Genomic DNA, 16,933 nt, shown 5'->3' with positions numbered 1-16,933 from the left:
GGGCCAATTGTGCGCCGCCCTATGGAACTCCCAATCACGGCCGGTTGTGATACAGCCTTGAACCAGGGTCTGTCGTGATGCCTCTAGCACTGAAATGCAGTGCCTTAGACCGCTGTGCCACTCAGGAGCACAAATACTTATTGGGACAGTGAAGAATCTTTTCGTCTTTTGGCTCTGTACTCCAAAAGTTTGGATTTGAAATTAAACAAAGACTGACTGCTTTAATTTGAGGGTACTCTCATCCATATCGGGTGACCCATTTAGAAATTACAGCACTTGGTCCCATATTCATAGCACGCAATGACTACATCAAGCTTGTGACTACAAATTTGTTGGATGCATTTGCTCTTTGTTTTGGTTGTGTTTCAGATTATTTTGTGCACAATAGTAAATAATGCATTGTGTCATTTTGAAGTGACTTTTATTGTAAATAAGAATCAAATATTTTTCTTAACACTTCTAGATGCACAACTATCAGTACCCCTCCCCCCCCCAAAAAAAATATTTAAAAAAAATACCCTGTTATTGTAACGGTGAGAGGATAGCATGTCTTGGCGGTATGATATTTTTGTACGTCTGTAACCAACCTTTTTGGGAACCGTTGGCTACAATCATAACTGCTCAGTGTTGGGGAGTAGTGAACTACATGTAGTTCAACTAGTAATTTAACTACATTTTACAGTAGCTTGGTGGTAGTTTAACTGAATTCAAATCTAGGTAGTGTTTTCAGTAGTTAATTACTTTTTTTGCCATGTGGTGGTGTAGCTAACTACTGAAAACCCACACTGTTTTTTGCTAAAAGAAAAGAAAATATGGGCGAAATAGGCAATACCTTCCTTTCTTAATTTTAAGTTGTTATGTTTAATAGGCCAAATTACACATTCTGTTAACATTTTACCAGTAAAGTGATCTGTTCTTGCAACTTGTAGTCTATGACATTTCAGATTTAAATTTGATAATTTTTCACAAAGTAGTTTTGATGTAGTGTACTACTTTTTCAAAGTAACTTGAAGGAAACTATATTTTTCTTAAGGGTAGCTAAGCTTCTAGTGTGAATTGGTAGCTTGGTAAGCTATATTTTCAGTGTAGCTTCCCCAACACCGTAACTGCTCTTCTCATCTTGTGTTTGATTCCTGAGTGTGACAATATGTATAGAATTTGAACTAAGAGTAATTCTAGTTCTATGGTTTCATGAAGCTCCAGTGGAGTCAGCTCTCCTCTATCACTCCCTTCAGACGAAGCTCCTCCTGGACCCTAGAGAGGTAGCCCGGGTCTGGATACCCAAAACTAACAAGGAGAAAAGAGAGACGGCGTATCAGCTTCAGTGTCACATTGATCTGCCATTTCAAAAACATGGCAAAGTTCAAACGCTCTCGAATGTCAATAACACCGTTACAACACCGTCATACACTGATATGGGTCTTCATTAGTCTTAGAGATAGAAATGTCACAATGAAACTTCAGGAGCATTCAAACAGTGTGTGAGTATTCTGATTCTATTTCCTCTGACTAGGATAGATAGGCCTACTTACAACTGTGGTCCTCCACTAATGTTGGTCTTGTGGTGTATGTCGTTCCATGTGATGGAGTTGTTGAGGCCGGTGGTGGCTGATGTCCCGATGGTGAAGATGAGCCTCCTGTGAAAGGCTGTCTGGAGCAGCCTCAGTACCTTCTCTCCTTCCTCACAGGCTGGCAGAAAGGCTGTCCTGGATGTGCTGCAGTACTTCTCACCCGGGTTCGGATGCTCAGGCTGGAGGGATGTGGCGAGAAAGAGTAATATCAATCAATCAACTGTGTCTATAAAACCCTTTTCCACAGTAGCAAGGAAAAACTCCCTAGAAGGAAGAAACCTCAAGAGGAACCAGACTCAAAACCGGAGCTGGGTCTTCTCCACTGGCTGTAGGCCTAATCATGTTATTTCAAATAACTGACTGGTGGTGGTAAGATGAAGCCTACTACTTATAATTAGGGACTCATGGAGGATCAAACTCCACCTTAGGTGATAAAGAAGTCAACAGCTAATCTGTCTGGCATGACATCACCAGCAAGACTGTAATGCCATGGAGGGGCAGTACCAAAGCAATACATCGACTTTCATATAAGGGCTTTCAAGAACAACATTATGATGAATCTCTGACGAATCTCCGACTATACGCATGGCCCTTTCGTCTTCAAGTCAAGAGTGGCACAATGTCTATTGACACTTTCAATCCTGCGATAAAATATAGGCCCATCTGCGTCACATATAAAGTAAACATAGGCTACAATAAATCTCACCCCTTGTACTCCGGCTGGAAAGTGATAATCAATCGTGATATGTCCATTCCCCTCCTCATAGCCAGGTAAACACTGCCAGTTGCGTCTCACTGTCATGATCCCGTTCCGGGGCTGCGTTCCTTCGTAGGTCCCGTGAAAACTATTACATACCGGACATGCGGGCTTAATTTTGAAAAACGAGTCAATACAACTTGAACAGAATGAGTGAGAACATTTTAAAGTGATCTTTTCCTGAAAACTGTCCATGCATATTATGCAATGGTCCTCCTCGTCGCCGCCGAGTCTCTGCTCTGTTGCAGAAGTACATCTGTCGCCTATGTTGGAGAATCCAGATGATGTCATTATAGATTAAGCGTTTGAGGACATTTTATACATAGGTAATTTGTAGCAGAAACAGGAAAACGCAAAGTCATCTGACCAACTCGTCTGAGCTGAACTTTGCTTTTCAGGAAGAGGACTATGTCGACAGAAAGAGGAGTAAAGCCTCCCACATCTAGTCATTACCATACGTCACCCGTTGCTAATGTTCGGCAGAAGCTACAATGTAAGTGTAAAGGCTACAGTAACGTTCCACTTCAATAGTTTGCACTGCCATGTGTGAACCAAGGCATAGGATATCTTCCTGAGGGTTGAGTTGTGTTACAACCATAAATAAAATAGTCTTGCTATAATATTGCATAATGGAGTGAAAAACATGTGATCATAAATGTCAGATTTGTACTGAGGCGATTTACATAATATTAAATCAATAATAAACAATACCACCACCATAAACAGAACATAACCGTTTTTATTCAAGTATTAAAATGTAAACCACATAATTGTTTAACATCAACAGACTCATAAAATACAAATGAACACAATTAGAAAAGCAAATCTTTAACTTTTCACAATCAATTTGCAACACAATCCTTTTCAGTATTTATTCCCCTGCCTGTACCCCAACCCCCAGTTCACATAGTTTACTGCATAGAAATATTTGCATGGTAGCTTGATTTGAACTACTATTCCTGTCTCTCAAAGATATTCGAGTTGATCCCTAAACAAAAAAATACAAAAAGAGATGGGGGAAAAGGTCAAGTCCCAAATGGCACCCTATATAGTGCACTACTTTTTCTATCATAAATAGGGTGCCATTTGGGTCGTAGCAAGGGATATTTAATTAATGTATGGGCCAAGTAAATTCTTTCACATCATCCGACTGAGGACAAATAAGAGGTTAACACAGACTGGACTATATGCATATTCTTCTTCACACAGTTTGATCATATGAGTGAGGCTAAATTTTTGGACTACTTCGACTGTTTATAACAGAAAGGTTACGTCAAATACACATCCGTTTCTATATTCTCAAACTGTAGAAAGGCAGACAAAGCACAAACATAATTCTGCTGCGGCTGACACTCCAAATAACAATTTGATACAGTCTACTAAAGAATTGCTTATCATTCATTAGTATCAACATGCTACATTTTCTTCAAAACTTGAATAGAAGGCACGCTAACAATGAGAAATGTATCAAAACAAGGTAATTCAATAAATCACTGGCAATACACCTATAAGGGACTGCAGTATTCTCCTTAACATGTTCATATTACAGGTACTTACTGTTAATCCTAGATGATATCTTAAGACAAACTTTAATTACAGCAGATAGATACCTCTTTATTTATGAGACAATCAAACATCTGTTCAGACAGGGCTGGCGTCCAAAATGGCACCCTATTCCCAACACAGTACACTACTTTTAACCAGTCCTATGGGTCCTATATAGTGCACCACTTTTGACCAGAGCCCTATGGGCCCCTATCAGCACTCGTGCACTATATAGGGAATAGAGTGCCATTTCAGACACATAGTTAATTATTTCAGAGCCCTTTTCTGTCTTTGATTTGGTTTAAGTGGTTCGACATCTTGCCCTTCTCATTTGACATCATCGTGTAAATCTGGTCATTAGAAAATGAGGACCAATGACTGACTGGACATCAAACTGAACTGAACTCAAGCAGTTCAAAACCTGGTTCCGTATTCATAAAAAGAGAGTCTCAGAGTACGAGTGCTGATCTAGGATCAGGGTCCCTCATTTATTCATTATGATTTAAAAAGGCCACACCGATCCTAGACCAGCAGAAATAGAAAACATTCTTCCTATGTAAGTAAAAACGAGAAGAAATCAAAGGAGAGGAAGATCAAAAGGGAAATGAAGGGCTCGAAGCAAATTGACATCAACTTATAGCTACCAGGCTATTAGCTTCAGGGCTGTTAACGACTAACACCTACCCGATTTGCTCAGAGCACTATTCCATAGACTAGTCTTGCCTGAAAAGGAAGCAGAGAACCATGATCATTCTAATGATATGCAGAGAACAACCAGCCCTCCACTGAACTGAACGACTGACTGACTCCCTTTGTCAAAGTGCCTGTGAGTGCTTTAGATTGCAACGTCTTTTAGAGAAATTAAATTATTTAGTTAGAAGCTTTCTATTGAAGCAGACAGTGCTATTCTGCCTGCCACCTATCTCAGATATGGTCTTTATACAAATTGTAAGTAACAGGTTATCACGGAAAACAATGACAGAAAAAGATAATTATTCTATGAACGTACTGGAAAGACCACCAATAATGTGCGCTTGCAACTGGTAAATAAAGAACGTGTCCCCCAGCATGGAAATAAACATATCAGGCAAAATAGACTTCTCTTTTACTTAGATTTCAAAATAATACTTACCAACTTATTAAATCCCTATATTATAACTGCTCGGATGAGTTCAGCAAACAAATGTACTGCTATTGTCAACACAAGTGAAAGGTAGAGGATTGTGTCACAAAGAAAATCACATTGCTCTCACTTTTATGTTTTCTTCCACACAAAGTGCTGCTGGATTGAGCAGAAGATAGATACCTAACATAGGAACACAAGGGTGAAACCTAAATTCCACTTTAGACAAATTTTCACTTCCACTTAAGTCGAATGGTCTCCCATTGACATCAATGCATGATTAAATGAAAATTCAATTTAAGTGGAAGTTAGGATTTTCCACATAAAAGAGGTATTGGAGTGATATGAGAGTCTTCACTGGGCTGTAGTCCTGTTTCTGCTGTGGAGCCAAGCCCTGTCCACTGTCGTATTCATCCGCAGCCCTGCTGGGTCTAGGTCCAGGAGCCTGCAGCCTAGCAACCACCAGCAGCAGGACAGCTAGAGGTTCCTAGAATCCCTAGTGTTCCTAGAATGGAACATTCTGGAATCTGGACGGTCAGTCTGCAGTGATGCCTTTCTCTCTGAGTTCCTCAGTCACTCTCACCAGGTAAGTGGGGTCTGGGTAGCCAAAGCTGTCAGGGGAAATGAAATAAAAACACCATTAGCATGTCATTGAGAGTTGTCATCGCAGGAACAGCTAGAGTGCCTTCTAGGAGCAAATGCCCGACAGAAATCATTATTTAACCTCTCACCACATGCTCAAAACATGGATAGCTTTCTTGTTCGGTCACATCTCATAAGACTAAAGCCATGTGATTCTATGTAACTTGTGAGTGATCGAGTGAAAGAAAGAGTTTGAGATATACAGTGGGGAGAACAAGTATTTGATACACTGCCGATTTTGCAGGTTTTCCTGCTTACAAAGCATGTAGAGGTCTGTAATTTATATCATAGGTACACTTCAACTGTGAGAGACGGAATCTAAAACAAAAATCCAGAAAATCACATTGTATGATTTTTAAGTAATTCATTTGCATTTTATTGCATGACATAAGTATTTCATCACCTACCAACCAGTAAGAATTCCGGCTCTCACAGACCTGTTCGTTTTTCTTTAAGAAGCCCTCCTGTTCTCCACTCATTACCTGTATTAACTGCACCTGTTTGAACTCGTTACCTGTATAAAAGACACCTGTCCACACACTCAATCAAACAGACTCCAACCTCTCCACAATGGCCAAGACCAGAGAGCTGTGTAAGGACATCAGGGATAAAATTGTAGACCTGCACAAGGTTGGGATGGGCTACAGGACAATAGGCAAGCAGCTTGGTGAGTTGGCGCAATTATTAGAAAATGGAAGAAGTTCAAGATGACAGTCAATCACCCTCAGTCTGGGGCTCCATGCAAGATCTCACCTCGTGGGGCATCAATTATCATGAGGAAGGTGAGGGATCAGCCCAGAACTACACGGCAGGACCTGATCAATGACCTGAAGAGAGCTGGGACCACAGTCTCAAAGAAAACCATTAGTAACACACTACGCCGTCATGGATTAAAATCCTGCAGCGCACGCAAGGTCCCCCTCCTCAAGCCAGCGCATGTCCAGGCCCGTCTGAAGTTTGCCAATGACCATCTGGATGATCCAGAGGAGGAATGGGAGAAGGTCATGTGGTCTGATGAGACAAAAATAGAGCTTTTTGGTCTAAACTCCACTCGCCGTGTTTGGAGGAAGAAGAAGGATGAGTACAACCCCAAGAACACCATCCCAACCGTGAAGCATGGAGGTGGAAACATCATTCTTTGGGGATGCTTTTCTGCAAAGGGGACAGGACGACTGCACCGTATTGAGGGGAGGATGGATGGGGCCATGTATCGCGAGATCTTGGCCAACAACCTCCTTCCCTCAGTAAGAGCATTGAAGATGGGTCGTGGCTGGGTCTTCCAGCATGACAACGACCCGAAACACACAGCCAGGGCAACTAAGGAGTGGCTCCATAAGAAGCATCTCAAAGTCCTGGAGTGGCCTAGCCAGTCTCCAGACCTGAACCCAATAGAAAATCTTTGGAGGGAGCTGAAAGTCCGTATCGCCCAGCAACAGCCCCGAAACCTGAAGGATCTGGAGAAGGTCTGTATGGAGGAGTGGGCCAAAATCCCTGCTGCAGTGTGTGCAAACCTGGTCAAGAACTACAGGAAACGTATGATCTCTGTAATTGCAAACAAAGGTTTCTGTAGCAAATATTAAGTTCTGCTTTTCTGATGTATCAAATACTTATGTCATGCAATAAAATACAAATTAATTACTTAAAAATCATATAATGTGATTTTCTGGATTTTTGTTTTAGATTCCGTCTCTCACAGTTGAAGTGTACCTATGATAAAAATGACAGACCTCTACATGCTTTGTAAATAGGAAAACCTGCAAAATCGGCAGTGTTTCAAATACTTGTTCTCCCCACTGTACATACATTTATCACTAGATGTTTGAAATTTGTTAAAAAACATGTATTTTAAAGCTACTGTCACATCTCACATCTTAGAAACACACAAAAATCTCCATTAGCCTTCAGTAAATTCAGGCGTTTCCATACCAGCGTGGTCCGCCCCATATGGAGGTTTTGTGGTGGATGTCGTTCCAGGTAATGACGTTATGCATTCCCGTAGTCATGGAGGTCCCTATAGTGAAGATGAGGCGCTGCTCAAAGGCCCGGCGGAGCAGGCCCAGGACCCGGTTCCCCTCTGGGCTGTCTGGGAGGTAAGCCATGCGGTCCGTACCCGGGTAGCTTACACCAGGGTTAGGGTGCTCCGGCTGCATGACCCAGGCATAATTCAGAGGAAAGTTTGAAAAGAACAGGAACAAAAATGAGATGTACACACACACACACACACACACACACACACACACACACACACACACACACACACACACACACACACACACACACACACACACACACACACACACACACACAAGCAGGCTGTCATGTGCCTTTCACCGAGGAGTGGCTTCCGTCTGGCCACTCTACCATAAAGGCCTGATTAGTTGAGTGCTGCAGAGATGGTTGTCCTTCTGGAAGGTTCTCCCATCTCCACAGAGGAACTCTGGAGCTCTGTCAGAGTGACCATTGGGTTCTTGGTCACCTCCCTGACCAAGGCCATTCCCCCCCGATTGCTCAGTTTGGCCGGGCGGGCAGCTCTAGGAAGAGTCTTGGTGGTTCCAAACTTCTTCCAATTAAGAATGATGGAGGCCACTGTGTTCTTTGGGACTTTCAATGCTGCAGAATATTTTTGTTACCCTTCCCCAGATCTGTGCTTCTACATTCCTGTCCCGGAGCTCTACGGACAATTCCTTTGAACTCGTGGCTTGGTTTTTGCTCTGACATGCACTGTCAACTGTGGGACTTTACATAGACAGGTGTGTGCCTTTCCAAATCATGTCCAATCAATTGAATTTACCACAGGTGGACTGTTGTAGAAACATCAAGGATAATCAATGGAAACAGAATGCTCAATTTCAAGTCTCATAGCAAAGTGTCTGAATACTTATATATATATATTTTTTTTAAGGGGTCTGAATACTTTGCGAATGCGCTGTATATAGAGTAATTGAACACTGGTCACCTCATATTCTGTTTATGGGTCTTTCTATAAATAAAATGGGGCCATTGTGTGACATTGGAATCAATTTCAAAACGGTTTGAAATAAACAATGATTTTCATGCAGTTCCACGTGCACTTAGGGGAATAAAAGTAAATGTATGCAAAATGGCCCATAACTCTAGCTATACAACAACATAGACCTAAGACTATACATCCTTTAAGCACGGTTCATACAGACAACTGGCTACAATAATTACAACTTTTCACCACCAAATGGATGAAATGTCTGATTTTCAAGCTAGGCCTATTCCAGTACTTAATTTCTTTTCGCACCAAAGTACGTTCATCTCTGGGAAACAGAACGTGTCTCCTTCCTGAGAGGTATGACGGCTGCGTGGTCCCATGGTGTTTATACTTGCATACTATTGTTTTTACAGATGAACGTGGTACCTTCAGGCGTTTGGAAATCGCTCCCAAGGATGAACCAGACTTGTGGAGGTCTACAAAATTTTTCTGAGGTCTTGGCTGATTTCTTTTGATTTTCCCATGATGTCAAGCGAAGAGGCACTGAGTTTGAAGGTAGGCCTTGAAATACATCCACAGGTACACCTCCAATTGACTCAAATGATGTCAATTAGCCTATCAAAAGCTTCTAAAGCCATGACATAATTTTCTGGAATTTTCCAAGCTGTTTAAAAAGGCACAGGCGACTTAGTGTATGTAAACTTCCAACCCACTGGAATTGTGATACATTGAATTATAAGTGAAATAATCTGTCTGTAAACAATTGCTGGGAAAATGACTTGTGTCATGCACAAAGTAGATGTCCTAACCGACTTGCCAAAACTATAATTTGTTAACAAGAAATTTGTGGCGTGGTAGAAAAACGAGTTTTAATGACTCCAACCTAAGTGTATGTAAACTTCGTACTTCAACTGTACCTCGTGTTTTTTCTCATGAACGTGTTTCTTTTGTCATATACACTCACCGCCTGTAGACCAGGTGTGAAGCTATAGATGATGCAGATACACCCGTGGCCCTCATGTCCCGGCAACTCCAGATCTGGGTCCCTCTCCACCATCATAGTCCCGGAAGCCGGCTGATTTCCTATGAGCTGGCCGTACACCAGACGACACACCGGACACGCTCTCTTCACCTTGAAGGCCTGGTCCAGACATGACCGACAGAATGCGTGGCCACACCTTGGGAGGGAGTGAGAGAGAATGGTTTTACTTTCAAATTTGCACTTATTTTTGCACGGTCTCTATGTACACTCACAGGGCCCTACACACAATGCACACTGATACTCCAACCCACATACAAACACTCCATTTGCTCACACACATAATATGCACATACATTTATACTGACTCTACACACACATTCATATATGCTGCAGCTACTCTGTTTATCATATATCCTGATGCCTAGTTACCTTACCCCTCTACATATCTATCTCTATCGATCCAGTATGCCTGCACATTGTAAATATGGTACTGGAACTGACCTTGTACATAGTATGCTTACTTATTTTATACTGTTCAAATTTTTTACAGTGTTTTTTTTTTGTTGAACCTTTATTTAACTAGGCAAGTCAGTCTTAGGGATAGGAGTCCCGTCAACGAGACAGTTGTAAATCATGCAGCGCCGTGTGTCACGATTGCAGATTTGAGAGAAAAAACAAATGTCGGTACATAGAAGTGTCTAACATCGGCTGAAAGCTTAAATTCTTGTTAATATAACTGCACTGTCCAATTTACAGTAGCTATTACTGCGAAAAAATGCCATGCTATTGTTTGAGGAGAGCTCCTAACAATAACACTTTTTTCACCGCAATAGGTTTGATAAATTAACCTCTGAAGGTGAAATGTGTACTTACATTCTGAAATCTTGCTCTGATTTATCATCCAAAGGGTCCCAGAGATAAAATCCTTTCTCACATCCTAAAAAGGTCCATATAGCATGCACGATCGATTTTGTCTTTCCACTAGTTCAATTTGCAAAGAAAGGAATCTGTGAAAATCTAACCCTAAACGTTGTTTCAATCAGTCAAATCACATTTGTATTTATTCCTCAGAGATCCTAGAACGTAACCAGACTTCACTATATCACTCGGGGTGTAGTATATCCTATATAACACCAAATTTGGTCAGAGAGCGACGCCTTCAGGACACGCCGATTACGCGGGCGGTCTTCACTTGATCAAATGTAACTTTGTCAAATAAGCACCAATCAGGGTCAAAGAAAGCTAGCTAGATAGCCAATGAGCTGGGCTTTACGGGAGTATCGGGAAACCCTGTATCTGTCGCAAAATGTAGCTGCTAACCTTGTGCGACAGCAAGCCTTTTCCTTTTGTACAAAAATTATACAAATATGGAGAGTTATGAAAACTGGGTATTTTGCAAATGTTGAACTTATAATATGGCTACTAATACTGGAAAAGCTAAATCAAAGTCCAAGTATACAGATTTGACGATATTCTTGCAGAAAAATGTAATGTGAATGTAAATGTCTCCTTCACGATTTGCCCAAATGTACCTGGGTGACTTCACACTAAATGTCATGTAGTTCTCATACTACAAGTTATCCGTCTGAAACTATACACATACACTGTTGCCATCTTGTGGACACCATCGGAATTACAACCAGAGTGATGGCTAGATTTGGGACCTTTCTGTTGCATTTCAAAGATGGTGGTAGAAAAAAAAAAGTAAATTTTTTCTTTGTATTTTCTTCTACCAGACCGATTGTGTTATATTCTCCTACATTCAATTCACATTTCCACAAACGTCAAAGTGTTTCCTTTCAAATTGTACCAAGAATATGTGTAACGGATGTGAAATGGCTAGCTAGTTAGCGGGTACGCGCTAGTAGCGTTTCAATCAGTTACGTCACTTGCTCTGAAACCTAGATGTAGGGTTTCCCCTTGCTCTGCAAAAGCCGCGGCTTTTGTGGAGCGATGGGTAACGACACTTCGTGGGTGTCAGTTGTTGATGTGTGCAGAGGGTCCCTGGTTCGCGCCCGTGTCGGGGCGAGGGGACGTACTAAAGTTATACTGTTACATATGCATATCCTTGCTTCAGGGCCTGAGCTACAGGCAGTTAGATTTGGGCATGTCATTTTAGGTGAAAATTGGGGAAAAAAGGGGCTATCCCTAAGAAGTATGAACAAATTCTTATTTACAATGATGGCCTACCCCGACCAAACCCGGACGACGCGGGGCAAATTGTGCGCCACCCTATGGGACTCCCAATCACAGCCAGATGTGATGCAGCCTGGATTCAAACCAGGTACTGCAGTGACGCCTCTTACACTGAGATGCAGTGTCTTAGACCACTGCGCCACTCGGGAGCCCAACCTTTTTATTTTTAGTATTACATTGTTATTGATTACTGCATTATTGGGGTTAGAGCTTGCAAGAAAGGCATTTCACTGTACCTGTGCACGTGACATTAAAACTTGAAATATGTAGCTATACCTCTCCAGCGTGGTCCTCTCCACCATGTCTCCCATGCAGATGGAACATGAGGTGTGGTCGTCTGCTTCACTCTGGGAGCGGCTATGAGAGGATGCCATCATACTGCAGTTGACTTCCATGTTGTCCTGCTTCCTCTGTCCTGATGCATCGTGGGACATGCAGTTCATGGAGTTGGAGAGGACCACACAGGCCTCATCCTCCGCAGGCTTCCTACACCTCTGTTGCTGCCTCTGAGAGCGTCTGGGCTGGGGAGGCTGAGGTGTTAGCAGGCTCCCCTCTCCATCCCCCTCCAGGACCCCCACCCCAACACAGGGCAGCACGGACCTCTTCCACTTAGGACCCCCCTCCTGTTTGCTCATCTCTTTCCGGGCACAGCGGCATAAGTCTATGAAGGACTTACGCGTCTCATTGGAGATGTATCCCCCCTCCATCATCCCTGGTCCTCCCCCAGAACGGGAGCCCTCTACGGGGCGTAGCCGCACTGCGCAGCAGCCTCCCCGCTCCCCTCTGCGGATAATGCCTGCGCTGAGGCCCTGCTTGTCCTGGAAGTCTATGAGCCAGGGCCGGCCGGCGGCAGCCAAGTAGTCCCACACCGCCTGGGACACCAGAACCTCGTCGCTACCCTGCCCCGCGCGCACACTCATTTCAACTGATGAAACTGCATAGGGAAACACAAGAGAGAAACCATTAGACACCAGTAGTGGTCGGTGACGTTCAAGATGAGGGAGGAAGATTTTTATTTTTTTTATGAGCATGGCCTTATTTCTATTATATTTATATATTTATATTTAAGTCATTTAGCAGACGCTCTTATCCAGAGCGACTTACATTTAACCTTTATTTAACTAGGCAAGTCAGTTAAGAACAAACTCTTATTTTCAATGACGGCCTAGGAACAGTGGGTTAACTGCCTTGTTCAGGGGCAGAACGACAGATTTGTACCTTGTCAGCTCGGGGATTTGAACTTGCAACCTTTCGGTTACTAGCCCAACGCTCTAACCACTAGGCTACCCTGCCGCCCCGGCAGAATATAGCATATTGGATGACTGTTATTCATATTCCATTCATCCAGCTCAATAAAACATTGATAGGTTTAAGCTACTACATGATACTCAAATTTTCCCTATACCCATCATGAGGCTGCTACAACCTAGCCTATGAATAAACGTTTACAACGTAGGTGCACAGGTCGAGAGAACATTATGAGTAATCAAGGTAACAGACTGACACATTCAATACCGCCTTGCAGACTCTTGCCTGCATCTAGCTGATCTAGGGCGTAATCATTAGTCCAACAGTTGCAAACGAAAGTTTCTATTGGACAAATTCAGGTATGTTTATCAAAGCTTCGTTTGCTTCCGTTTAAGAAACATTTTTCAACAGAATTGGCAGAATGAACACACACCTGATCACGCAAACAGTTCACTTTCATAGCATCCACATACAAACAACATGATAATTTTGCTCATATAATTCTCTCTCGCATCAACGCGCTCTCCTCCTCTCACCTTTTCCCTTCGCTTGTGGACTTCATGGCACAACACATCAGCTGTCACAGGCGAAAAAAACTTTCCAAGCCAAACCTTCATAACATAACCGCTACACACAGCCTACATCGTTGTCAACATATTAGCTAATCTCATAATCAACATAGCTACTAGAACTAACGCGTTAGTAAACCTGCTACAATCATGCAGTAGAGAGTACAGTCAGCAAGCAGTTTAGCAGTTACACCGGCAGGCCCCGGTGGCAATAAATTAATAAAACCAAAAGCTTACCTTGACTTGGAAGAGTTCCAATGTTGGATAGCCAACTAACTAACATAGCATCCCTCTCTGTTTGAGCTAGGTGTTTGAGTAGGCTAAACTATCTAGCTGCATTCGCTAGCTAAGAGAAAGTGAGAAAAAAAAATACAACAAAATATAGCTCTCTCCATCTCGTTCATTTTTAAAGAAATTAATTTGTTCAAAACTGTACAACTATAGTCTTTCACTCTCTTTGAGTCACATTTTATGCACTGCAATGCTAGCTAGCTGTAGCTTATGCTTTTAGAACTAGATTTAAACTCTGATCCTTTGACCGAGTAGACATCTGTTAATGCTGCAAGTGCTCTGATAGGTTGGAGGACGTCCTCCGGAAGTTGTCATAATTGCTGTCCAAGTCTATGGAAGGGGGTGAGAACCATGAGCTTCCTAGATTTTGTATTGAAGTCAATGTACCCAGAGGAGGACGTAAACTAACTGTCCTCAGGCTACACCATGGTGCTGACCTACAGAGTGCTGTTTAGGCTACTGTAGACCTTTGCAAAACAGTGTTTTAATAAATTATTTGGTGAATATATTTAGTATAGTTGTATCTAAAAACTATAACTTTAATGTTTCACTATTTCAAAAAATCCATGAAATTCACTGAGGAGGATGGTCCTCCCCTGAGGAGCCTCCTCTGTTAGACACATATTCAAGCCATTAAAGGAAAATATGTAATGTTACATTTATTACACCGGGATGAAACTGTACTGTAAACAGGGAATTGAACCCATAATCCTGTCGTTGCACGTTCCATGGTCTACTAACTGAGCCATACAGGACCAACAAAGTTTCTAATATGTCATTCTCTCATTTCAGGCAATCCCAATATACTCTGATCTGTATACAATTTTGAAAATCTGAGCTAAAATGAAACTGCACAGGAGACACCAAGGACAGAGAGAGAGTGTGTCATACAGCCACCTCATAATCAATAGTGGCTTGTGTTTAAGGCAAGCCACTTGTGAAACAAAAACATGTCAAGTGAAATACTGACCTTAATAGGCAACATCAGAATTAAATGAACATAATTAGGGAGTTTGGCTAATCCCATATTCTGAAATTACTAATTTCAGTTCATAAAACTTGAAATAAACACAATGTAATTGACTCCTTCCTTAATCTTTACCTAAATCTGAACCATAACAGTGTAACAATGCAGTAGGAGTTTACTAGCCTACCATGACAATAATGACACATTCATGAGATATAAGAACACCACGACTAGACTATATATACAGTTTCCATTCGGTGCTCGAATGGACTGTTACAACAACAAAAAAGCATGCAGCCAGGTTAAAATGTTGACTTGTGGTTTAAATCACTTATTTCTGCTGGTACATCGTTGCTACTCGACCTACCGGTATGTTGCGTGAGGCAATGAATGCAAGGTGTATGCACCGCGACGCAATACAGACAGAACGTTCGAATATCGCAAGTCTTAAACCACTACAAATAACAACTGTGAAACATGTCTGTTGGAGCGGGTGCTACCATTCCGCTTGAGCTCATATGTTTGGTGTCAGTGGTCGCAGGACAAGTCAAAGCTACAACACGCTGGCTGGCTGGCAGTATCGCGGCAGTGCTGAAATGGACGTATCAGCTGTTCTGAAATGCAGACTGAGTAAACAAAGGAAACTGAGGCTAGCTCAACCCGATCCTCTATTAACATGTTTGGTTGTGAGCAACATTTGACCTCTGACAGTCATATGAAACAATTATAAATATTTATTAGACAGTTACCTTGCGATCCCATATAATCCCTTCAATCGAGAAAATATCCCCCTGTTGAACATGAAGAGAAAAACTGAAGTAGTACAAATTGTGACACATCAGATTACTAGACAAATATTCGCTGACATTCGAGTTGCGCAGCGAGGAACCCAAGGAATCTGTTCAAATTCCAAAGTGGAACGTCCATAATCATTTTACTAAATTAGAATGCGGTGTGGGGTGAACCGTCTCACCTTTTGCCGTAGCTGTCGGATGGGGTTTAGATTACGGAACTAGCTAAAACATATATGGACATTGCCTGAAAATCGTGTGCTGCAGTGGATATGTTGATAACACGTATTTTGTAGTCAATATATACTTGTTATCCATTTTAATCTATCCGTAACGTTAGCTAACAATTAATCGAGTCCCCTTCTCTATACTCGAGGTTGTCCTTCTCTTTCCACGTCCTTGAGACACAGCCTAATACAAAATCAACCCCTACTTACATCATACACATTCTGAACTTTCACATAACCACGTTAGCTGTTTCATTATTATGACAACCGCGTACTCAATAATATACTTATGGAAATGGTTTGTACTTTCAAGCCATGTCCAACAGTTTAATGACGAGAGACAACTGAAAACAGGAAGTTCGTCATAGAACCCTCTGTGATTGGTTAAAAATTGTTGGCAAGGATTTGGGGAGACTCGAGCATCTTCTTGGGCAATCCAGTGCAATCTACATACACACTTCTCAGCACAAATATGTACAGCGCATGCATTACCTTAGTGAAACGACCTATTTAACCTTGTTCCCAACATTTTCCCTAACATGCCACTATGCAAATGTAATGCCATAACATTAACAGACATTTACCTCTATTCCTCAGCCCCAATATCTATATACCTCAGCCCACATACCCACATACCCACACACCTAAACCCCATTACCCACACACCTCAAACCCATTACTCAAACCCCCATGTCCTAACCATAACACCCACATGCCAATAGCCTAATATTGATACAATCAAGTACCAATATACCCATGTCTTAGCCCTAAATGCCCTATTTGTTATTCATAGACCCAGTTCCTTTGCCAATACATCTCATATCTGTTACTTGCCTATCCCAGCCCTGTTATCCACTTTCCTTAGGCCTCTATTCCCCAAATCACCAAAAGTAACCTATATCCAGCTATTCACTGCATACCCCAACGCTGTTATTTGCATATGTTAGTCCTGTGATCTCGGACATGTATGCACTCATAATTTCATAGATCATTTCTGAGTACAGTGGTATAATAAAACATGTAACCCAGCCCCACTGGCTTTTTTCCTACCACAAACTTGTTGCC

At 42.0% G+C, this 16,933-nt stretch overlaps 2 protein-coding genes across 5 annotated transcripts; both read right to left on the bottom strand.

Moving 5' to 3' along the window:
* Positions 1–404: 404 nt before the first annotated feature.
* On the bottom strand, positions 405–2,745 carry LOC120060999 (probable E3 ubiquitin-protein ligase DTX3). Its single transcript, XM_039010467.1, has 3 exons — positions 2,278–2,745; positions 1,533–1,750; positions 405–1,287 (listed from the first exon to the last, which is right to left on the bottom strand). Exons 1-3 carry the CDS (start codon positions 2,617–2,619, stop codon positions 1,209–1,211), a joined length of 639 nt encoding a protein of 212 aa, XP_038866395.1. The 5' UTR covers positions 2,620–2,745; the 3' UTR covers positions 405–1,208.
* Positions 2,746–3,049: 304 nt separating this feature from the next.
* Positions 3,050–16,207, bottom strand: dtx3 (deltex E3 ubiquitin ligase 3). Of its 4 annotated transcripts, XM_039010463.1 has the most exons (6): positions 15,824–16,202; positions 15,600–15,641; positions 12,052–12,709; positions 9,562–9,775; positions 7,565–7,782; positions 3,050–5,607 (listed from the first exon to the last, which is right to left on the bottom strand). In XM_039010463.1, the coding sequence occupies exons 2-6, from the start codon at positions 15,610–15,612 to the stop codon at positions 5,532–5,534; spliced, it is 1,179 nt and encodes a 392-aa protein (XP_038866391.1). In that variant the 5' UTR covers positions 15,613–15,641; positions 15,824–16,202; the 3' UTR covers positions 3,050–5,531. The 4 variants fall into 4 exon arrangements, with proteins under 4 accessions (XP_038866391.1, XP_038866393.1, XP_038866392.1 ...); XM_039010465.1 differs by lacking the exon at positions 15,600–15,641 and having other exon boundaries at positions 16,079–16,207; XM_039010464.1 differs by lacking the exon at positions 15,600–15,641.
* Positions 16,208–16,933: the final 726 nt, after the last annotated feature.

The sequence above is a fragment of the Salvelinus namaycush genome, chromosome 16, assembly GCF_016432855.1.
Source record: "Salvelinus namaycush isolate Seneca chromosome 16, SaNama_1.0, whole genome shotgun sequence".
Classification (NCBI taxonomy): Eukaryota; Metazoa; Chordata; class Actinopteri; order Salmoniformes; family Salmonidae; genus Salvelinus; species Salvelinus namaycush.
The sequence above is the reverse complement of the archived record's forward strand: the minus strand, read 5'-3'. Positions and strand labels throughout refer to the sequence as shown.